The following is a 25,342-nucleotide window of genomic DNA, read 5'->3' as shown; positions in this document are numbered from 1 at the left end:
TTTGTGAGCTTTTCAAGAAGAAGCCAACTGCATGCACATGTGTTCAAGATAAAGGATGAAATTCTCCGATCTTGAGTGACAGAAGAATTATATAAAGAATCTAAACTTGAAATGTGATAAAAAAAATTGATTTTGACGTGTTTTACTTCATTGTTTTCCCTAAGTGACAAATATCTCAGACCACAAAATACAAAATTCAGTAGATCTTTTTGGTTTTTGGTTTCTGGTCAAGTACCAATTTCTAATGCATTCAAAGAAGTAGATCTTTTAAAAATACAAGTGGCTCTTCTCTTTACAGAGAGCTCTAGTCTCTTTCACTCTCTCCGGCCAGAAACTTTCTTTGTGAGCATTTGTTTTCTCCTTACTACTAAAAATAGGACTTCAACGGTTGCAAATTTTTTTTGGCAGCCAAAATAAGCGAAGATATATACAAATGATGTTTTTTGGCGTTTTCTTATGACCGCCGGTAAATTACGTAAGTTAGCTTCATTAAATCGAATGTATCGAAAATGTGAAATATTATTGACGTTTTGTTAGGAGCGCCGACAAAAATCTCGGCGTTTTACTAAAATTGTCAATAAAGGTGTCAACGTTTTACTAAAAGCGCCAATAAATTTATCAGGTTGAGCCTTGAGTGATTAATGTTTCATTTATTTTGACATAAAATATTTTTTGTTATAAAATATTTTTAATAAAATTATTTTTCAGAAAAAAATGATATTTCTTAAAAAAAATTTCGGCGTTTGACTCATACGAAAAAATACTAACGACGTAAAATGAAATCCAGCGACATCCGGCGACATTGCAAGATTCTGGCCAATTTCGCTAGAATCCTGTAGAAATTTCCAGATTCCAGCAACTGGATATTAAAATTGGGAGATCTTTGACGGTAGAGCCGGGTTACTAACAAACTCTAATGCCCGGCGGTGGCGGATTCCCACAAATGTGGGTGCAAAAATGAAAAGTTTAAATCATTTTCCAAAAATTAAAGAGGCTTTTATGATCAAATTGAAAATGATTTCCGTTGACCTATATTTTCGCTCGCACCAAACATTGAAAAATGCCAGAAACATTTTCTAAAAAACATTTTACGCCGAAACAAACGGAGCATAAGTGAGGTTCTAGAAGAGGAAGATCTTAAAAGTGGAGATCGACTGCAAAAGGTATATCTCTTACACATTATTTGAATCCTATTGTTATGATTCTTCTATTCACTTCAGTAATGTTGAAGTATTTGTTAGCATAATTGTGGCATTAGGAGTGTTGTTATTAGAAATAAGGAAAAATAGGGTTTTCATCAATAATGGAGATTAGCCACGTAAAAAGTTTCTATTTTTACATGCAAGTTTGGTTAAAAATGTTGTATAATATAGACAAGGAGTTTCTGGTTCATGTGTTAGAGACTGAGTAGGATGTATTTTTGGAGGAAAATAAGGTTTTACACGATGATCGTCTGGACAACCTTCAAGGGCTGTCCGAACGAGATGCAAGATAAACCAAGGTCGAGACCCTTAGTTGATATCTCTAGACGAGGTGATTATATAACGGAGAACCTAGAAGCCTGATTAGTACCCCATTTGGGCCATGTTCATCTGAGGCTAGTAATAAAGAAGATTGATGGGTGTCTCATTTGGACCCGTCTGGATGAGCTTTTCAGATGATGAAAGTTATGAATTTTCTAAGCAAGAAAGGGCAGTTAGAAAAAGTATAGATTGTAATGTGTAGTCATAAGATAATTGTAGACGATTACGGGCTATGGACCGTAAACACTGTTGAAGAGGGAGTAGCAATTGCAAGTAAAGGTTTATGGTGAAAATTGTGACGACCCATTCTTTTTTTTTTATACAAATCATTTGCATAATCATTAATCTCTTAAAAATACAAATAGATCCTCACAGTGGCACAACAGTGTGTCGCAAAGTCAACATATGATACATATCTCATAATATGTACCTGGTAAACCAGAGTAACGCCTATCTAACTATGCAGCGGAAATATAAACCTGAATAGCGAAAATCATAACATATTGATAAACGTCGAATGTTGCACATTCAAGCCCCTTAAATTATATATGTTAATTCCTTAGCATTGTTATTTGTTTGATTTTGTGTTGTTTTATTGTTTTCAGGTTTTAAATAAAGATACAATTAATTCCATTAATTTTGGGCTTAAAGCACACTTTGAGAAGATCTAGAATATATTGGTAAGCTTAACCAATCATAATAGAATACCTATATGATGTGGTTAAGTTTAATCAAATCAATAGAAGGGTCAAATCGGAATTTCTCTACTAAGAGTCAAAATCGGATTGGATTCAAATTTGGATTCTGCATATATCTCAGTGTTTGGATTATAACTTTTGCGTCAGATATTGGATTGTAATGAAATTGATGGCTTTGGAAAGCTAATAAAAAGTGCAACAAATATGTTAGAAATAGCTTTTCCCAAATTCGGACATTTACTATGCCAAAATCGTCTCGCAGTAAAAGACCGCAATTCTGGCCGAATTTGGAATCCTTTTCCTACTTGGATTGAAGTTTCAATCTCCTGCTTGGACAAGAAGACTCAAGAGACGATTTTTCTGGAATTCTAAGAGCTTCTAAGCCTCTCATAGTCTCTATAAATAGACCCCAAAGCTTCAAGAGAAGGTGTGCTTGGTGATTGGTGCTTGGGCATGTAATTAGATTTAGACAGAAAATTCTTCTTGGAGGCCTGACAAGTTGAAGAGGAGAAGAACATGGCAGGAGGCCATCCCAGCACCACGATGAGCGGCTAAATTCCTAATAGGGTGTTGATGTAGCCCTTTCCAAGTAACAATGGTTTAATTGTATTTTAGTTTGGGATTTTCTCTATGCATGATGGTTGTATAACTGTGAGAATTGATTTTAATGTTTATATTCAATCATTATGAATTTCTTATCTTGTCTTAGAAAGTCTTTTATATTGATTGAACTGAATCCTTCATATTTTCTGTGATTATGTGAATGATTGTTATACAACGGTTTTAATTGATATATGATCAAGAGGATTAGATAGACCATGCATAGGGAAGACGGATTGTACTACACCCTAGTTTAGTGTAATTTAGGTAGACAGTCCGTGCCAACCGAAGATGGGTTATACTATTCCATTGATTATGTGTATCCTATTAAAGACGTAGCTAGTCCATGCCTAGGGAAGACGGGTCGTACCGTATCTTAGTGGTTAGGTGGACGGTCCGTGCCAACCGAAGATGGATTATACTTATTCTTTAGAGGTAATTTTTTGACTACTCGAGTGAGACGAGCCCTATATCATGCATAGTATGAATTTTCCTTATTAATTTACGATTGACCATTGTTATGCGGTGAGTGGTGAAATCAATCCCCTATTCTTTATCTCATCCCTACTATCTTTAAATTTATGTCTTTTACTTTTATGTATTTATTTTAAAAAAACAAAAATCAAATATCTTTTTTTGATTAAGTTATTTTTAATCTTAAAAAACTTGATAGCAATACCCCTGCAGTCCTTGAGGTTCGACACCCTCTCTATAGCCTTATCCTACAAAGATTCGTCTTATTGCGAGTGGTTATTTATTATTAATATATTTTGGTAAACAAAAGACCACATCAATTTTTGACGCCGTTGCCGGGGACTGCAAACGGTTATGTTATTAAGTTTTAAAGATTGAATTTAACTTGATTCTTTTCTGTTTTTATTTTTTATTTTTGGTTTCTTTATTTTTATTTTTTGTTTTCAATCTTTGTTTTTATTTTTATTTTTATTTTTTGTTTTTATTTTAATTTTAATTTTAATTTTTTTTTGTCAATTTAGTTCATGTGGGGATGCATTCCAACACCTCATGGACCATGTTCATATTGCTATAGTCCTTATCATCATGTTAAAGATTGTCCTACTGCAGGACAATTTTCTAACTATTCTTATGAGCATATGAACACACAGTTCTCTAGACCGAGGAATGAGCCTTACTTTGATTCGTATGACCCGGCATGGAGTAACCAGTTTAATGTCTCGTGGCAAGCTCAAGCTCCTGAAAATTATGCTCCACAATTTCATGAACTATAACATCAGGCATATCCACAGTTCAATGATCAAGCAACCCATCCACCATCTAACTTCCATCCTCCCCACCAGCAATGGCAATCATCTCCATATTGTGCTGAATTTGAGGATAATTGGCAACCTTCTTCTCAGGCTACACCATCTATTTAGTCAGGTTCTGACTTTCAAGCTCAGATGTTGAAACTTATGGGTAAGATCAATCAGGCAATGGAATCTCGGGGTCAAGCACTGATCTCTCTCTCCCAAGCCATTGACAAATTTGAGGCTCAAATGGGACCAATGGTTCAATCCATTGCCGAGTTAGAAGTTCCGATGGAGCAGATAACAAATCAAATAGAAGAAGAAGAGCTTCAAAGACAATCGGTGGCCAATCTTGATAAACACTACGTGGTTGATGAAAGTACTTCTTATCATGAGCAAGCCATCACCATAATGAATAATGGAGAAGTGGTCGAAACTCACGGGAAAGAGAGGAAGGAGGAGCAAATTGAGGCCCCACAAGCTCTACATCAAGCAAAGGGCGAGGAAGTCAGCACTGAGGCTCCTTCATCACCCACTCTTATTCTCGAGACACCATATGAACCCCGAGCCCCTATTGCTTGTGATTCACCAAGAGGTCAGGAGAGTAGTTTGTTAGGGATATTAGAAGAGCAAAAAGAGACCATCAAGGTAGAAAACTTCATTGTGTATTATCCTTATTCTACTCCAGTTCATGATTCCCTTCCAGATGAGAAACTGTTTGAGAATACTCAAAGGGATCTACCTCGATATGCGGGCATTCGGAATTACCTTTCTGTATGTAAGCTTTATTCTCTCTGGTCCAAGAGAAGAAAAGATTGGTGCTTCAAATTTAAACTTAAGGGTCAGAGAACCCTGAGCGCATCAAGGATGTGGATTTCGTTGGTTTGGCGAATCCCACATATTTCGATTGAATGAGTCAGTTTCATTGGTTCGAGCACAGGCCATGTACGCTCGAGTCCTCTATCAAGCCAGGGTACATGATCTCCGTCCAGGTTTATCTTCTCCATTGTTGCTTTATTCTTAGTTTATATTTTTACAATAATGTGTTGCACTTGACTAGTATTTGGTTGGAGTATCACTCTCTTTTTCAGGACAAGTGTTTTTACAATCAAGTTTGGGGGTATGATATGCCTCGCATCTGCTCATTCAGGTATTCTTATCCTCTTATTGTTATGTTCAGTTCTATACACACATTGGGGACAATGTGTGATTCAAGTTTGGGGATATGGAAGAACAAAACACTATCCAATATTTTGCTATGTTATTCTTGAGCATGCTGTTGATTTTGAATTTTGATTCGTATTTCATTGGTGAGCTTAACATGATGAACACATGATCACTTGACTAGGGAATTAAGAAGTTTTGTTATTTTCTTTGGCAACATGAGATATTACTTGTTTCAATTTGATTCTCACAAGCACACTAGCATGTAGTCTGTGGGGTATGAAATTTGAAATTAGTTATGTCTGTTATCAATATCTTGGATGCAACTGGGTTAGTATGAGAGGAATAACCTTGGCATAAAAAAAAATGAAAAGAAAAAAAAAAAGAGAAAAAAAAGAAGTGGAAAAGAAAGAAAGAAAAAAAAAATAATATTGATCACTTTGAGCTTTTCACTGAGTAACCGGATCTCTTGCCTCATTAAGCATTGAGTATTCGCGTCAAAAGGTGGAAGTTTATTTTGATTGATAAAATGACTAAGTTTAGCTTCGTAGCCTTTTTGACTCGAGTTAGTAAGTCTTTAGGGTGTTTTACACCTAATACCCTAAAACCATATGGTTCGGGAGTCATTGACCTAACACTTGTTACATGGGCCAATTAGAAAGCTTAAGGGAGCTAAGCATTGCACAGCTTGCATATATATATATATATATAATAAAAATAAATATTTGTGCCTTGGTTGTTTTATCTAATAGGGAGTCCAACGAATTTTGAGTGTTGAACCATTCATGATTGAGATTAATTTTGAAACCTCATGACTATGTGTTAAGTTCACTTTATACTAGTTGAATCTTGTGATATCTCATAATGCCATGTCAGTAGCTTAATTTTTAATTCCCTAAAATTGTGAAGATGGAGTTTATTTTGTTAAGCTTGCTAATGAATGAGAACCATTATTTTTATAATACTGCATTCTTGAGGATAACATGGTAGGAACAATGTTTGTGGGTATCATTCCTGGCAAACCCTCACGAGACTTCACTCGTCCACTAGGAAGTCGTAGGGGTTTAAAAGGCTTGTTGCATACGCTAAATGCAATCGTACATCCCACGAAAGAATGATTTATCTTTTTGTTTTTCAATTTTATTTCTTGTTTTGTATTGCTAAGGGACTAGCAATATGTAAGTTTGGGGGTGTGATAAGCGTCGAATGTTGCACATTCAAGCCCCTTAACTTGTATATGTTAATTCCTTAGCATTGTTATTTGTTTGATTTTGTGTTGTTTTATTATTTTCAAGTTTTAAATAAAGATACAATTAATTCCATTAATTTTGGGCTTAAAGCACACTTTGAGAAGATCTAGAATATATTGGTAAGCTTAACCATTCATAATAGAATACCTATATGATGTGGTTAAGTTTAATCAAATCAATAGAAGGGTCAAATCGGAATTTCTCTACTAAGAGTTAAAATCGGATTGGATTCAAATTTGGATTCTGCATATATCTCAGTGTTTGGATCATAACTTTTGCGTCACATATTGGATTGTAATGAAATTGGTAGCGTTAGAAAGCTAATAAAAAGTGCAACAAATATGTTAGAAATAGCTTTTCCCAAATTCGGATATTTAATATGCCAAAATCGCCCTACAGTAAAAGACCGCAATTCTGGCCGAATTTGGAATCCTTTTCTTACTTGGATTGAAGTTTCAATCTCCTGCTTGGACAAGAAGACTCAAGAGACGGTTTTTCTAGAATTCTAAGAGCTTCTAGGCCTCTCATAGTCTCTATAAATAGACGCCAAAGCTTCAAGAGAAGGTGTGCTTGGTGCTTGGTGCTTGGGTTTGTAATTAGATTTAGACAGAAAATTCTTCTTGGAGGCCTGACAAGTTGAAGAGGAGAAGAACATGGCAGGAGGCCATCCCAGCACCACGATAAGCAGCTAAATTCCTAATAGGGTGTTGATGTAGCCCTTTCCAAGTAACAATGGTTTAATTGTATTTTAGTTTGGGATTTTCTTTATGCATGATGGTTGTATAACTGTGAGAATTGATTTTAATGTTTATATTCAATCATTATGAATTTCTTATCTTGTCTTAGAAAGTCTTTTATATTGATTGAACTCAATCCTTCATATTTTCTGTGATTATGTAAATGATTGTTATACAACGGTTTTAATTGATATATGATCAAGAGGATTAGATAGACCATGCCTAGGGAAGACGGATTGTACTACACCCTAGTTTAGTGTAATTTAGGTAGACAGTCCGTGCCAACCGAAGATGGGTTATACTATTCCATTGATTATGTGTATCCTATTAAAGACGTAGCTAGTCCATGCCTAGGGAAGACGGGTCGTACCGCATCTTAGTGGTTAGGTGGACGGTCCGTGCCAACCGAAGATGGATTATACTTATTCTTTAGAGGTAATTTCTTGACTACTCGAGTGAGACGAGCCTTATATTATGCATAGTATGAGTTTTCCTAATTAATTTACGATTGACCATTGTTATGCGGTGAGTGGTGAAATCAATCCCCTATTCTTTATCTCATCCCTACTATCTTTAAATTTATGTCTTTTACTTTTATGTATTTATTTTAAGAAAACAAAAATCAAATATCTTTTTTTTAATTAAGTTATTTTTAATCTTGAAAAACTTGATAGCAATACCCCTGCAGTCCTTGAGGTTCGACACCCTCTCTATAGCCTTATCCTACAAGGATTCGTCCTATTGCGGGTGGTTATTTATTATTGATATATTTCGGTAAACAAAAGACCACATCACATATACCTCTATCACATATAATAACAACAAAAGCCATTTAACATCTATCTGTTTAAGTCTTATCAATATAATAATTAAACAACAAGAATGGCTTTACAAAGAACAAGTGACACTAGCGTCACAAGCCATATACCAAACCTATAAAATAGTGGACACCCGTGGTCCAGCAATTACGACCATCGCGGCGTGCTTAAGTCATAATATTCCAAGTATAATGCTACAAAACCATCAACTATGACTGGACTACTTGCAACCAAGAGAACATCATTTACACAGTTGTGGTAGTAGCTACATCTGCATAGGTGAAAGAATGAGTTCACCATTTTAGTAATAAATTATTGAAGTCTTAGTGATATAAAATTGATTGAGCTTTCGCAAAGAACCAACTTTTTTCGTTTAGCCTTTCGTACACCATAATAGCTACCCATTTTATAAAGTTTGGTCTTTTGAGAACACTTGTAGCTGATACGGTAAACACCGACTATTAGGAAAACGCTAAAACATACTATGCAATTGGGAACATATGTAGAAGTTCCAATTTCTTGGATGTATCTACACAGAGACCCATCTACAATAATACTTTTAATATCAGTGGCTCAGACATATATGTACGCGATAGCACCTTTTCGGGTATACGCATACACATATGCCTTGAGTTGTAAAGTAATGGCATCTAGCCTACCATACTAAGACATAAGTATTTTCTTGCTATAGTAATACAGGTATCTCGTACAGTGATGCTCGAAAGCACATATACATAGGCACTAATATCACTAAACTTAAGGTAACTTTGGCATCTCGGTACAATGAAGCTCAATGCATTTTTATAAACATTAAATCATGGCATCTAGCTTAGCTATACAAAGACATTTGCACTTTCTGAAACAGGTAACACCATGCCCAGATACATTAAAGCTTATTGCCTTTGAACGACAGTGTGATCATGCGAACACTAGAGTGGGACTCTAATATGCAAGCACGTCTTTGCTAAAGACAAATAACAACTCGCTTGGCTATGCACAGACATTAGCATTTCAAATTCTAGGCAATGGGAACATCTAAGTACTCTTAGGCTCAATGCTTTTAAATCATGCAGCCATCCGATAGAAGTATACATTTGCTCTTTGCCATTAAAACTCATATGCATACTAATACGTCTTGCTAAAACTATAATACATAGATCATGAAAACCACAATATAAACAATGTTATATATGCTATGTATGATGTTGATTTACTGTGGGGCTTGAGTCCCCCTAATGCTGTTAAGCTGGTTTGCTGCGTTTTGCTCCTGTTAATCTGCTGTTGGATGTATGTTCTATGCTACATGCTCTATGCTCTGTGCTTGATTAGTATATATTTCACTACTATTAAATCATGCTTTGCTAAAAAATGTTCTCTTAAAACTAAACAATCTAATATTTTATCAAACACTTGGAAATCATTCAAATCATACTTCACATACAATATTCTATTCTCAAACTGTCATTGATATATTTCAACATACTCTAAATTATTCAAATCATCCAACACAAATATATTCAACATATGTTGGTTCGGTTTACAAAACAATGTATAACTTACATTTCCATAAAATATATAAAAGTATAATTTTTTAGTTAGTAGGGTTGCATAGGACTCATGACTTGAATATTCTCCTGTATTCTAGTTACTTGAACTCTACATTGGAGAACAAGTCGAAGTCTCCAATCATGACACTTACCTGCAAACATTGGTAATGTTAGACTACGCTATTGAACTTATACTTTATGACACTTAAGCTACTCGCTTGCTCACACGTCGCGTTACCTGCTTCTAAGACTGGCTAGGTTTCTTTAAGCTACCATTAAGTTAATCCTCAGTTCTAGGTTCTTATTATATCTTGTTTATTAATTAGAAGATGCATTTACTATTTTATTTGCCTAGTTATTGTTAATCATTTTTATAGCTTACTGTTTATTTACTAACTTTGCACTATATATCGGACTCATATATATGTATATGTATATATATACATATATACACCACGCTTAATAAGTTTAAACATAATCCGATGATACACTTAATTACCTTGTATACACAAAAAGGTGAATTAGCTATTAAGTTATCACATAATGGATTCATATTACATTTATATATTTCTATAAGTTTACTAACTTACACTTATCCACTTAGGGTTATTTAAGTAATTTACATCATAATCGTTGTCCCTTATGATATTAATCTTAGGTTCTAGATTTACAATTACCAATATATTTAATACTTTATCTTTATTAGTTTCTAACTATCCAAGTAGATTAGGTTATAGAACCTGTTTGGATTAAACTATAAATCCCTTGACATCTAAATCTTCAACAATCCTATTCAACTCTTTATTATTTTGTTATATAAATACTTAAGCGATTAGACTATAGGGCCTTAACCTTATTCAACATATTAATTTATTAACTCTTATTGTAATTTTGTGAATCTATTTATTTTATTTAGTGTACTTCACTTTCATTTATTCCTTTCACGTGAAATCAAACATCAAAGAAGACCATCATTCCTCACAAAAGTCGCTCCATTTGGCCACTAGGAGAACACCGGTATTAGTAATTTGTAAATGTGAAATGACAAAAAATATTTATTTTTGCAACCACTTTATATTAAAAAAAAATGATTGGAATATCATGATCAACATTTCCGGCCGAGCATATTTATGCTCCAAACTAAAATTATAACTGCTAAACTTCTTCTAGCAAGCAATCGAAAGCTACAATTCATATCTTCTGGGTAAATTTCAGTCATAGGATTCATCATGTGGCAATACAATTTTGAGAGATATGTCAACTAAAAAGCATAGAGGCTAATGTAAAATTCAGGGATCAATACCTGAAAATACCACAAGGGAAACATTAACAATATAAGGTTGCTAGTAGTAACTCCAAATTAAACAATAAAATTCGTAAAGATGAGGTAAAAAGATAATAAGGAATATATAAAACTTTGGGATTTTAACAGCTATTGAGAAGTTACTAGCAATATATAAAAACTGTTCTTAACAAGTTTCACGTTCATAAGTTGTGACAGACCACATTGTACTTCAGCTGGCTTCATGCACCGTCGACCTTTATCAAGGCGCCTAGATGCACAAATAGCAGATATTAAATGTAGCATGGCCAAAAATATGTAACGGATGTATGTGCACTACAATACCAGTGCCTCCTGTTACCAGCCTAAGCAGTGAACAGAATTCTCTCGGTACACTAATAAGTAGATCTCTATATCTACACATCTTCTATCATTTCTGCAAATGTGACATGGTCACTGGTACCTTTCCACAACAATGCCTTTGTATGGCTTTGTTGATATTCCTTATTTTTTAGGTGTCTATCGCTTAGTCTGACCGTGTAAAAATCGAATTCGGATCTTTTCAAATTTGATAGAATTCGAGTAGGTGATTGTGAGAGACCATTTATAGAATCCACCTGATCGGATAAGTAAACCCAATTTTTATTTGGTCAGGTGAGTCCCATAAGTGATCTCTCACAATTACTTGTCCGAATTCTCTCACAATCACTTGTCCAAATATGAGGTTTTTTTGTCACCGGAACGTAATTGTGATATGGAACGTGTAGTACTGTTTGGTTAAGATGATCATTTTTGCAATTAAGTATTCAAACTTTAAAAATGGTCGATTAAGGGTATATATATATATATATATATATATATATATATATTTAATTTCAACTCCCTGTTAGAATTTTTCATTAAATCCTATCAAAAGTTTCAAACTGTCCCATTTTTTTAAAATTTTTAATTTATAAATTTTTTCAAAGATTCAGGCATGGGTATTCTTGCAAATTCTGTTAAATTTTGACTAACACTTAAATTCTTGCAATTTTTTTTTTCCTTAAAAAAAATAGGGCATTTTGGGCATTTTGAGTATTTTGATAGGTTTTAATAGAAAATTATAATGGATGGTTAAAATTGAAAACAAAAAATAGATACTCTAAATTGATACCTTTTAAAGTTTGAGTACTTAATTACAAAATTGATAAAAAATTAGGAGTTATAAGTGAAGTTTTCTACAAAATAAAAGAAAATAGTTAAAAATAAAACACCACCAAACAATTTTATTACAAGTTTGTGATGAAAAAAAAAGCTGAGGATAGAAAAATGGAAAAAACAACAAAATTAAACATTACATGTCCACTTCCACACTTTTGTACAAGCGTGATGGCAACCTTGGATTGGCCACGGCTTGTAATGGGGTCCGCATGTAAGTGACCGTTCCAGGATTTTCTGACATGTCAATTTCTTCCATCTTGACCCCTTCAGGTGGTGCCCAAACAAAATGGTGCAATAGGTGACCAAGCATGGACGTAACCAAATTGATAGCAAGTTGGGCACCAGGGCACACCCGCCGCCCCGCACCAAAGGGAAGTAGCCGAAAATCATGGCCCTTCATGTCAACGTCCTCCTCAAGGAACCGCTCAGGGCGGAACTCGAGCGGGTTCTTCCACACCGCCGGATCGCGTGCTATGGCCCATACATTGACGTGAACACTTGTTCCCTTAGGAATGTCATAGCCACCAATCTTGACATTAGCATTGGCTCGGTGGGGGAGCATCAATGGGGTTGGAGGGTGCAACCTTAGCGCCTCTTTGACTACACATTGTAAGTAGGGCAGGGAACTAAAATCGGCTTCTGTCATGACTCGTTGGAATCCGATAACACGGTCTAGCTCCTCTTGAGCCTTGTGTTGCACCCTTGGGTTTTTAATTAGCTCGGCCATAGCCCATTCTACTGAGATTGCGATGGTGTCCGTGCCTGCAATGATCATGTCCTGCACAATTCATGGCATACAATATTAATGTTCATTGGCCTACATACTACTTCAAGCTGAAATTGAGAACAGCTTACTTAATTGTTTTCAAGCATTTTTTTTTTTTTTTTTTTTTTGAGAAATTTCACTTACAACCCAAAATTATTAGCGATTTTGAGATTATAACTTTGAATTTTTGCAAAAATGGGTATCCCCAAAAATTTCCTGTTTTAATTTCACTATTCTCTCTCTCTCTCTTTTTTTTTTTTTTTTTTTTTTTTTTTTGTTTTGTTAAAATGCCAAAACTATCCTTTTATCTTTTTTTTTTTTTTTTTTCTTTATTTCACCCACATGGTTGTGGGTCACGAGAATTGATACAGAGGGGTTGTTTAACCGTTCCCTCTCCCCCCTTTTAATATAAAAAAAATCAATTTCAATCAAAAAGAAAAAAGAAAACAACAAAAAAGTGTACTTTTGTTTTCAAAATTGATTTTTTTATATTAAAAGGGGGGAGAGGGGACGGTTAAACGTCCCCTCTCTATCAATTCTCGTGGGTCACTAGGCCTACGGCAAGTACATAGTAGGGTCACCGGATCCATGGCCAGACATGGTTGTGGGTCACGAGACCCTTATGATATTTATTTTTTTATTTTTTCAACAGAAAATTTTGGGCATTTTAACAAAAAATAGGTGAAATCAAAAGACAAATTCTTGAGATGCCGACATTGCAAAGATAAAAGTTTGAGGTTATGATTTCAAAAACACTGATAGTGCTGGTGTTTAAGTGAAGTTTTCCTTACTTTTTTCTTTTTTTTTAACAGAAAATTTCAACAAATTTGCCTCCAAAAGCGACATGAATCCTTATTTCTTAGCCTGTGATAAACACATCTTTTTTAGAGACCCGCTAGAAAACCAATTTATATGAAATTTTTGTGTATATTTTTTTTCTTGGGATTTGATTCATACACAACACCATCACAACAACCACACAACAACTCCTGATCACATGAGTGTGGGCCCCAGTGTGTAGGGTCCGGCCACCCTCATGTGAGGGGTTTTTGTTTTACTTACCCAAAGGAGGCCAATGACGGTGTCGTCGCTAAGGTCGTATTTGTCCTGCAAAGTAAACAAGGCATCAACAAAATGCTGCTTGGCACTTCCACTCTTGTTTCGTGCCTGGGAGTGCTCTTCCATGATAGTTTTAGTGAGTCTGTCCCTCCTTTCCCAATGCTTGACGAATGCCTCTTCCTGCCGTGGAAACATCCATCGAACCCATGGGATGTGGTCTGCAATGGGAAGTGATCCACCAATCTTCACTCCATTAGCCACGATTCCCTTGAATTCTAACCCTTGCTCGTCCATCACCCCCTCCGAGTTCATGAACCGCTTTCCGAATGTCAGTCTTGTAATGTTGTTGAATGCCACTGCTCCCAAGTATTCCTTCACCAACAATCTTTTACCGCAATTATCTGTACGTCCGTACGTGGAAGTCAAACAGCTTTCGATCAATTAACTTTTGTTAATCAAGTTATATATTGTGAGAATTATAAAAAAAAAAAAAAAAAAAAAGGTGTACCGGGATGAGCGCAGTCATTGAAAATGGATTCAACCATGGTTCTAACCTCATCTTCCCTAATGGGTCTAAGAGCTTCCAGCCGTTTTGGGGAGAAAAGCTCAAGGGTGCAAACCTTCCTGACCTTAACATAGTGAGGTCCATAATCCGCCCATATAAGGTCCTTCCCATCCCTGCTAAACTTAGCAGCCGACCTACTTCTATGTCTGTCAGCCAGTTGCTGGTCATGTTCCTTGAGTACTTCCTTAGCCAACTCCGAGTTCGACACAATCACGTTCAACATGGAGCCGAACCACACCGATATGACGGGGCCGTAGGCCTGTGCCCACTCGGCAAAGCACCGGAACCTCACCGGCTTTACGTCGTAGAGATTGCCGACGATCGGCCACGGGCGAGGCCCCGGTGGGAGCTTGAATCTTAGCCGTTGGTAGAGCTTGTATGCAAGGAGGAGGATGATAAGTGAGACGGGTATTAAAGGGAGGGCCATTCGAGAAGAACTGGCTTGTTTCTTTGGCTTAAATCAAAAAAAATGGTTGGAGAAAGGTTTATATAAAGGCCTTTGATATTGGACATTCACATGCTACCAGTCAAAGCATGAGGCGTGCAAATTCTTTTTAAACATGAATTAATTATAACACTAAAAATGATAAAAGCTTGGGTGTATGTGCAATCGCGTATCATGAATTGCATCACATGATCAATGATGGGTTTGCATGTCTTGCCATTTTGCTTCCAACAGAGGAGTGACAATGAAATGTCCACTTGTGATGCGTAAGGCGTGGAGAGATGAGGATCAGTTCCTAGACCAGCTGTTGATAAGGTGAAAATCGGTAATAGATAACATTGTAAATTTACGAACAACGGATTCAGTTTTAATAATAACTTTGATTAGAATATTAAATAGATCGAGTAATGTTATTTAGTAAACTGGTATATGATTGCTATATAATGGGGATAACCTATAAGTGAAAATCAATCTTCGATCAATATATAAGAGCTTGTAAAAAAGAAAAATTAAGGGCTTGTAGAAGCAGATTTCATACTTGGAGGCTCTAGTTTTGTATTGATGATAGAAGATATTATTGAGGTTACATAGTCCATTTGGGTGTTGAATTTTTTTGAATCAGAATATTATTCTAATTTATTGCGCGAATTACGAGGTTTGACTTTGTGAGATAAAATTTGAAAAATTTGAATAAAATATGAGTTATTTTTGAAAAAAGTAGAATATTATTCTACATTTTATTTCAGACCAAACACACTTTAGTCTTTCAGCTCAGAATTAATATTTTTTTGCTTTTCGCTCTATTTTTATTTTGATGTTGGTTGTTGAAGGTGGTAACTTCAAGTTAATTAATGTGAGAGTTCTACGAGCAACACTCAAAATTAAGTACTATAGTTAATTAATTTTGAGGCGTTATAGAGGCCATCTGGACCCTGGATAATGCTAAATATACAACTTTACCCCAATTATTATACAACTCCAAAGCACATTGGGGTAATAAGTTGTACAATAATGGAGATAAAGTTGTACTTGAATCAGGCACCAGGACCCTGGTAGAAACCTGATTTTCAAAACATTGCTCTGAAACCATGCCTTTTGAGCACTTTTCACACCAACAGTTTTGTAAACATTGTATACGAGGTGTATACATTGAAATTTACCGATTGAAAACTTTGAAAAAAGTCTAACTTTTAAATATATGAACAAAATCTTAGTTTGAAAAAAAAAAAAAAAAAAAAAAAAAACATCATTTTTTTATGAAGGTAACCTATTATTCAACATCTTGCACGTTTTAATAAGGAATAACTTTATAAAATGGTGTCGAATTATATTCTGTTTTGAGATAAGGGTATTGAACTAGCAAACGTCTCAAACTATGGTATCCAAGTTTTCAAACGTCTCACTTAATGGTATTCCGATCTATTAGAATTCGCTGTTAAATCCTGCAAAAAAAATTTAAAATACCCTAGTGTTTATGGTTTTTAAAAAATTTATAAAATTTTTCAAAGATTCAGACATGAGTATTTTTACAAACACCTAGATTTTAGCATTTTTTTTTTCCTAAAAAAATAGGGGTATTTTGGGTATTCTGTTAGGATTGAACAGTAAATCCTAACGGAGTACCCTTAAGTGAGACATTTGAAAACTTAGATACCCAACTTTGAGACGTTTGTTAGTTCAATACCCTTATCTCAAAACGACGTATAATTTGATACCTTTTTGTGAAGTTATCAATTTTAATAAAAATCGTTTCAAATAAATTAAAAGGAATATCTCTTTATTTATTTTAGAAATCTACGACCGTCAAATGATCACCAGAGAACGATCAAAGTTGGGCTCGAATGGTTGTCCTTAAACAATAGAAGTTTCCAATGAACGATCATTTTGTTCTAACAACTATTTTTTATTTTTTTTAAATAAAGGACATGAGAGACACCTCAGCCAACCATTCTTATCTTGTCAGCATGGATCCGAGATACCTGTTTCATTTAGAACAATGATTTCATACCTGTTATTGTTATAAAGGTATCGTATAATCATTATAATTTAGATACAATTATACTACTCACCTATATCAAGGAAGTTATGTCCATTGATCACCATTTTTGTCCAGAAAACCCTAGACCAAGAGAGAGAGAGAAAAAAAAAAAAAGAGGAGATAAAGGGAAGTTTTCATCCCTCAAAGCTTGGAGACCTTCTACGTTTGGGTAAGGAGATTAATTTATACCTTTCCATAAATAACTAATTTCCTAGTCTGATCTACACTTTTAGCATGCTAAACAACTCATCAACAAAAGTAAACTAAACAAACATGAAATAAGGACTAGATTTTTAGATTTTACTCGTTGATGGTGTGGGTTCTCCTCCCTTGGCCTCAAAGTACTATACAAACAACTCATCTCTCTCTCTCTGTGTTGCTAGTTAGACAAAGAAATGAGTTCTCTAGAGTTTCTGAAGTTTTTATAGTGTGAAAGCCCCGCATTTTTTCATGTTTTGAATGAATTATTTTCTCTTGCAGGTTTGACATCGACTGATCACAATTTTGTACTGATCTATTGGTGATTGTGGATAAGGTGCTGACATGGCATCGATTGATCACCCTTCAAGTGCTGATCGATTAGTCCACCCAATTTTGGTACTTTTGGGAATTTATAAATATGTTTTATTATTGTTAGGTCCTTGCATACTTTAGGGTTTTCATTGTTTGTTTCCCATTTTTAAAATATTAGTTTCTGTCATTAAGAATATTTCTTCACTTATAATATTATTCTGAGAACTAATATTTTTCCTTTGGTCATTAATGCCGAGTGTGTTTTTAGATTCCATTATTTATAAATTACTATGTGTTTTGTTCGGGGTATTACACACATGGCATGTTCAAACAGGATCATTGTTGAGAATAATCCTACTCCAAGTCGAATTGGGGTAGTAGTTCCAATCCGAGTCCAATAAAGACTCTTTGAAGAATCTGGTCAACCGGCCAACTCCCAGTTGAAAGAGGATAGGACTCCCAAACCAAATCAAACTTCATGCCCTCATAGTTTAAGTGAGAGTAGTAAACCCAAATTAGGTTTGACTCCACCTCTTTGCCTATAAATAGGCTTGTACCCCAGGTATAAATGACAGACTGATTTTATGCATTGAATATATTTTTCCCTCAGAAGCTAATTTAGGCATCAGATAGAGGTGTCCGGAAGGGTCTCTTAATTTTAGTTGTTTTGCAGTATTCTTGGGGAGCGTGAAGAACATCGAAGAACGCAAAATTCACATCATACCGAAAATTGTACCAACAGTTTGGCGCCGCCTGTGAGAACAATTATTCGTTTCTCATACAAAAAAAAATTGTTATGGTGATGAACACACGTTTAAAAGATGCTAGAAGAATTGGGACTACTCAAGGTGATGCAAGGACTCGGAACAATCCCCATGCGCAGATAAGTCGGTGTTGGTCGTCACCGGGCGTGTGAGATAAGTTCACGTTCTTCCTTTCATCGTTGTTAGTAGCAGTTAGTAATTTTAGCAGTTGATTGTCTTATTCTGTGACTTTCCATTCAAATAAATTCCTTTCGTAATTTTGAGGATTGCAAAAATTTATGACCAATGGTTTTACAAGAGAAGATAAAAGTTTGAATGAGATAAGTATTCTCTCTTGAATGCTTTATTATTGGAAGCCAAAACTTAGTAAATAACATTTCATAACTGTGTAAGTGTAGATAACAAGAAATGGAGAAAACTCTAAGGCAAATCCAGGGAGACAATCTTGCAGATAAAACAAGGTGGGGAAGACAACCCTATTAAAAACAAGCATGGGAGAAAACCCTAAGGCAAATCCAGGGAGAGAACCCTGCAGAGAAAACAAGGATGGAAGAAAGGCAAATCCAGGGAGACAACCTTGGAAAGAAATAAGCATGAGAGAAAACTCTAAGGCAAATCTAGGTAGACAACCCTACAGAGAAAAGAAGGGAGGGAGAAAACCCTCAGTTATCAGGTAACCCACGGGTTTCCAGATTAGCAGGTTTTCAGGAGGCATTGAGCCAGCCCTAGATGAAGGGAGACGACCCTCGGTTTTCAGGTAACTCTCGGTTTGCATCTTTCGGGCTTGTAGGTTAGCAGGTTCTCAGGAGGCATAGGGCCATCCATTGAGATAGGGAGAAACCCCTAAGGAAAAAACAAGAAGGCATGGGGGTCGGATTTAACCCTCAGGTTTGTAGATTAGTAGGTTGAAAAATGAAATTGACTTCTAAAATAAAGGCTAGTGTTAACAAAAATCAACAATGCAGGAAATAAATAACACTAGAATTTTTTATTAATGAAGTGGAAACTCAAGATGAGGAAAATCACTTCGGGGCAGCCAAACCCAGGATATCCACTATTCAGAAGACAAGACTAGTTACAAGATAGTAGCACTCACATACCCATGATGCAGTGGTTGTACCTTGCAGTCTAACGTGTAGCATAACACAAACGCCTCTCAACCAGGTCTCCTACCTAAAGGGGTCTTTAATGGAATCTTTTACCAAATGGCCGACCCCTAAGATAGACCTCAATTTAAGCGCAACAACAGCACACACAGCAACGGCTTTAGAGAGAACAATTCAGCTCAATAACCTCACAAAATAACTCTTTAAGCAATAGTGGAATTCAATACCGAATTCTTACAATTCTCAAGCACAGGGGCCTCTATTTATAGGTTGAGGAATCAAATGAGCGTCTGGCTTGATAAAGCTGGGCGCCGTCCGGACGGTGGTCATGGGCCGTCCAGACGGACGACTGTACGACCAAAATTTCAAGATTTTCGCTGAAAATCTTTCTTATTTGAGAGCCACGTCCAGATGGTAAGGCACTGTCGTCCAGATGGTCGCACGTCCGCTGCAAGTAATTTCCTTATTAAGGCTTCGCGTGTCCGGACCATGGGATGGCCGTCCGGACGGTTGATCTCCTACACGCAATTACCATATCTATTGTACGCGCATTCGGACGATGGTAGACCCGCGTCCAGAGGGTTGAGTTTGAATTGCGAACTTGCCTTAAGAAGTAGCGCGTCCGGACGGGAATCCACGTCGTCGGGACGGTTGCAATAATCTTCCCATATTTGCTTTTAGAAAGAAAATCTGAAGCTTGATCGAACACTGAGAGTCATCCAGACGAGCTGCTGAGTCGTCCGGACAGATGCAAGCTGTAACAGAAGCTTCTCGATACAGAGGAGGGTCCGGATGAAAAACCACATCGTTCGGACGGATGATGCTTTCGTCTGAAGGACTCCGAACGGTATGACACGTCGTCCGGATGGCTAGGAACTATGAACAGATGAGTGTCCAGACGGGATGACACGTCGTTCGGACGGTTGGTAGGGAACCTAAATCTCTGACTTGCAAACAGTGCAGAATCTTCTGAAACATTTCTGAATAGCGGAATCCCTGTTAAAAAAAATCTTTACATATAAGTGATTTTGTCCAATCAGAATGTAGCCAATCACAAACTAACATAAGTTTTAAGGAGGCATGAGCCATCTACGAAGATAGGGAGAAACCCTAAGGGAAAAACAAGAAGGCATCAGGGGTCGGATTTAACCCTCAGGTTTGTAGTTTTTAGGTTTCAGGATTTTACTAAGGAGCACCACCCTCAAAATCCGAAGGCAGGGGTAAGTCAGTATCTATTAGGATAGAAAAGGCGTGTCTCGAGTGTGATCACACTCCCGGTGTCCCCAAGAAGTGTAGTAGTTAAATTCGAGACATTTGAAGGTAGGAAGCTAAAGATTGTTCAAGCCTTAGAACAAGTCCGGGCTTGGATTTTCAAAGATATAAAATTCCCTTTATCCAAGCATGCATCAGATATGTGAATTAGAGGGTAATTGTTGACAATAATCCTACTCCAAGTCGAATTGGGGTAGTTGTCTCAATCCGGGTCCAATAAGGACTCTTTGAAGAATCTGGTCAACAACCCAACTCCCAGTTGAATGAGGATAGAACTCTTAGACCAAATGAAACTCCAGACACTCATAGTTTAAATGAGAGTAGTAAACCCAAATTAGGTTTGACTTTACCTTTTTGCTTATAAATAGACTCATACCCAAGTAAAACGACAGATTATTTTTATGCATTGAGCATATTTTTTCCTCAGAAGCTAATTTAAGCATCGGAGTGAGACCCTGGTCTCTTACTTTCAGTTGTTTTGTAGTATTCTTGGGGAGCATGAAGAACACGCCGTTCATACCGTATCGAAAATTGTACAAACACTACAAAAAAAAAAAAAAAGCAAATTCTGGACGGTTTTTTTTTTTTTTCAAATGGTTTTAAAAACCGTCTAAAATTAAATTTTTACAGACTGTTTTTTGAAAACCGTCCATAAAAAAATAAATTACAACGGTTTAAATAAAACTGTCTGTAAATTTACAGACAGTTTAGATGAACCGTCTGAAAATATAAATTTCCAGATGGTTTCAATGAAACCGTCTGTAAATTTTACAAACAGTTTTATTTAAAACCGTCTGGAAATTATTTTTAGATGGTTTCAATAAAACCTTCTATAAAATTTATAGACGGTTTCATGAAACCGTCTATAAAATTTACAGACGGTTTCATGAAACCCTCTGCAATTTTAATAACTAAAACTCATCCTCTTATTAATTCCATGTCATCGATCCGCACCACAAAATAACACCCCACATCTCAACCGTCCCTTTCAAATTTATCAATGACTCATATAACACCACCCTACAATCTGCACATTATCACTTTACTTTATTCACAGACTTGGCCAAGAATTCCCAAGAGGCAAGGTGTGCAGGTCTCGTTCTTCTTCTTCTCAATCCGGCCGGCGACTGAAGACAGGCGACGGAATCTGGACAGAACAGCGGGATCGGGACGACTAGAACGGAACGGCAGGAGAGAGTGTCGAAGATGGGGGGTCGGATCTGTCAAACCCACGCAGATGTGCGTGGGTTTCCGGCGGATCTGGCAATGACGTAGGGATTTCCCGCCGGATCCAGCCTAAACCGGCTTTGGGTTGTTTGGGGTTGGAGTTTACGGGTTGGTTATTCGAGTGGGTTTTGGTGATTCTGGGTTGTGTTTCGGTGCGTGGGTTTTCGGTGTATCTAGCGAGGACGTCAGGATTTCTGGCCGAAACCGGCTCTGGGTCGTTTGGGGTTGGAGCTGACGGGTTGGTAATTGGGGTGGGTTTCGGTGCTTCTGGGTTGTTTCGTGTTTCTGGGTTTCGGTGGGGCATTTGGTGCGGCTGAAAGGCTAGATTGTGGATGGTGATGACCAAAGCTAATTTTCAGTTTTAGTGGTGACCGGAGCTAATTTTCAGTTTTAGTGGTGATCGGAGCTAATTTTCAGTGGACAAAAAAAAAAAAAAAATTATTCTATTTAAAAAATAATTATTATTATAATTAAAAAAAAAAAAAAAAAAACAAATTCAGGACGGTTTTGAGAAAAAAAAGTCCAGAATTTTTCTGGACGGTTTTGCCCAAACCATCTGTAATTGTGGACTGTTTTGTTCAAACCGTCCATAAATTTATTTAGCGCACTATATTCTAGACAGTTTTAAACTGTCCAAAATTTGCTTTTTTTTTTTTGTAATGAAACAATCATCAAAGATTGATATTGGCCGTCCATTTTTCCAACGTGCAAACCCAGCTAACACGTGGAGATCGATCTTTTCTTGTTCAAACAAACACCCTTGTTTTGAATTTAAAGCTTTCAAACTTAGAAATTTTAACCCTTTTTGATCCGACGCTTACATGCCTTGCCATGCTCCATCTATTTTCACCAAATATATTTCGACTTTATTTAACTCCTATACTTTATTCTCTTTTGGCATTTATTTTCATCGGGCGTTACAGTCGTGAATCGTAACAATTCTTATGGATAAGAGTCGTTTTATGTTCAAGATTTTATTTTATTTCATAAAGCGGCGTACATGATGTGATATTAATTATATTAATAGATAAAAATAAAATAGTTTCACCCCATTTAAAGTAAAATATTTGAAATGATCCTTATCGGACGGGGCTGCTCCCGATGTTGTAGTTGAAATTAAAAAACTTCTGAGGTGTACGTGGATTGGGACCATTGGGTTAGGCCGGATGGTCCAATTGGTGGTAGGTAGCTCTTTCATGTGGTTCCAGAGGATTGAAAGTCATTATCGTGTCACATGCATGCACAGGTACCGTCAGCTTAAACTTAAAGGCAGTCTATTCCGTATCAATCTCTACATTCTTCAGTGAAATAAAGTCGACAAAATATCCCACCCACTTCGGACAGGTTTATTTAATTTGTTCTAAATGCAAAATCCGGCAGCCCTTGATTAATTTCCTCTTGAACCTCGGGATTTTGTACCTAATCAAGGGTTTTCAATTATAAAATTGGATATATAATTCGCAACTGTTATTCGATCAGAATGAGATAAAAAATAAATAAGAAAAATAAAAAAAAAAAATAGCAAATTGCTTCTTGCTATCCAACATCAATGGACAAATGACTTGTAATGAGCCTATTCTTTTTCTTTTTTCTTTTTTTAATTTTTTTTTTAAGATACTTTGAAACAACAAATAGGAAAATAAACTAGAAACTAGGTGAAAAGACTCCTACCATCAAACAGGAAAATAAACTAGAAATTAGCCGAAAAAACCTCTACCATCACTAGGGGGTGGAGAGGTGGTCTTTACCACTTACAATAGGAACTGAAGGTAATGGATGTAGATAATTGGAAATGCTATCAGAAAATGATCTGGTTACGACTCAATGTGCCACATGATGGGTGCAGAAGTTTGTATTTGCAGTGATTTTGTGAGCTTTTCAAGAGGAAAAGGCTGAGATTGAGCCAATTGTGTTCAAGATGAGGATGAAATCTTCCAATTTTGAATGACAGAAGGATTATGATGAAATTGTTATCAGATTCAAGTGTATCAGGAAAAGGAGGGGGTAAAGTGAAAACACCATCTGTAACAGGAAAAGAAGATATATCAGAATCGGGTGATGGTGGGAAAACAATGGAACCAGGATCTTGATCAAAGGGGAATATGTGTTCATGGCAAATCACATCTCGGGAAACAAAATAGGAATGACATTGGAGATCATAAAGTCTATAACACATATTGAAACAGTGCAAATTTCAGCTCATCTTGATAATACAAGAAAACTGAACTGATAATGCATTCAAAGATAAAAAGAAAAAAAAAAAAAAAAAAAAAAAAGTAGATATTTTAAAAATATAAGTGGCTCTTCTCTTTCCAGAGAGCTCTAGTCTCTTTCAATCTCTCCGGCCAGAAACTTTCTTTATGAGCATTTGTTTTCTCCTTACTACTAAAAATAGGAGTTCAACGGGTGCAAATTTTTTCTGTTAGCAAAAATAAGCAAAGATATATATAAATGATGTTTTCCAGCGTTTTCTTATGACCGCCGGTAAATTACGTAAGTTAGCGTTGTTAAATCAAAAGTATCGAAAATGTGAAATATTTATCGACGTTTTGTTAGGAGTGCCGACAAATATCTCGACGTTTTAGTAAAAGTGTCAATAAATGTGTCAACGTTTTATTAAAAGCGCCAATAAATTTATCAGGTTGAGTCTCGAAGGATTAATGCTTTATTTGTTTCGACGTAAAATATTTCTCGTTATAAAATATTTTCAACAAAATTATTTTTTTAGAAAAAATAATTTTCCTGAAAATATTTTTCGGCTTTTGGTTCATATGAAAAAATAGCAATGGTGTAAAACGAAATCCAGCGACGTCGCCAGATTTCAGCCAATTTCGTCGGAATTCGGCAGAAATTTTCAGATTTCGACAATTGGATACAAAAATTTAGGGATCTTCGGCGGTAGAGTTGGGCTACTAACAAACTCCAATGCCCAGCGGTAGCGGATTCCTGCAAATGTGCATGCAAGAATGAAAAGTTTAAATTCAGAAAACATTTTCCAAAAATTAAAGAGGCTTTTATGATTAAACTGAAAATGATTTTCGTTGATCATTATTTTTGTTCTCACCAAACATTGAAAAATGTCAAAAACATTTTTCAAAAATATTTTATGTCGAAACAAACGGAACATAAGTGAGGTTCTAGAAGAGGAAGATCTTATAGGATCAGAGGAGATCGACTGCAAAAGGTATATCTCTTACACATTATTTGAATCCTATTGTTATGATTCTTATATCATCACTTCAGTAATGTTGAAGTATTTGTTGGCATAATTGTGGTATTATGAGTGTTGTTATTAGAAATAAGGAAAAATAGGGTTTTCGTTAATAATGGAGATTAGTTACGTTAAAAAAAGGCTCTAATTAGAGTTGTTTTAGCTAAAGCGGCTCTAATTAATTTTGAGAATTGGAGCCGTTTTCGTTAAAACAGGTCAAATTAGTTTGAGTCGCTTTTTGAAAACGGTTCAAATTATAGCAGCATTAAAAACAACTCTAATTTGAGCTGTT

The 25,342-nt window shown here is 35.9% G+C and overlaps 1 protein-coding gene across 1 annotated transcript; it reads right to left on the bottom strand.

Annotated features, from left to right (window-relative positions):
- Positions 1 to 12,122: 12,122 nt before the first annotated feature.
- On the bottom strand, positions 12,123 to 14,944 carry LOC133874013 (cytochrome P450 98A2-like). The gene is made up of 3 exons (XM_062311841.1): positions 14,418 to 14,944; positions 13,913 to 14,310; positions 12,123 to 12,862 (listed from the first exon to the last, which is right to left on the bottom strand). Exons 1-3 carry the CDS (start codon positions 14,899 to 14,901, stop codon positions 12,218 to 12,220), a joined length of 1,527 nt encoding a protein of 508 aa, XP_062167825.1. The 5' UTR covers positions 14,902 to 14,944; the 3' UTR covers positions 12,123 to 12,217.
- Positions 14,945 to 25,342: the final 10,398 nt, after the last annotated feature.

This window comes from Alnus glutinosa, chromosome 7 (assembly GCF_958979055.1).
Source record: "Alnus glutinosa chromosome 7, dhAlnGlut1.1, whole genome shotgun sequence".
NCBI classification, from domain to species: domain Eukaryota; kingdom Viridiplantae; phylum Streptophyta; class Magnoliopsida; order Fagales; family Betulaceae; genus Alnus; species Alnus glutinosa.
This window is presented reverse-complemented; position numbering and strand designations above follow the sequence as displayed.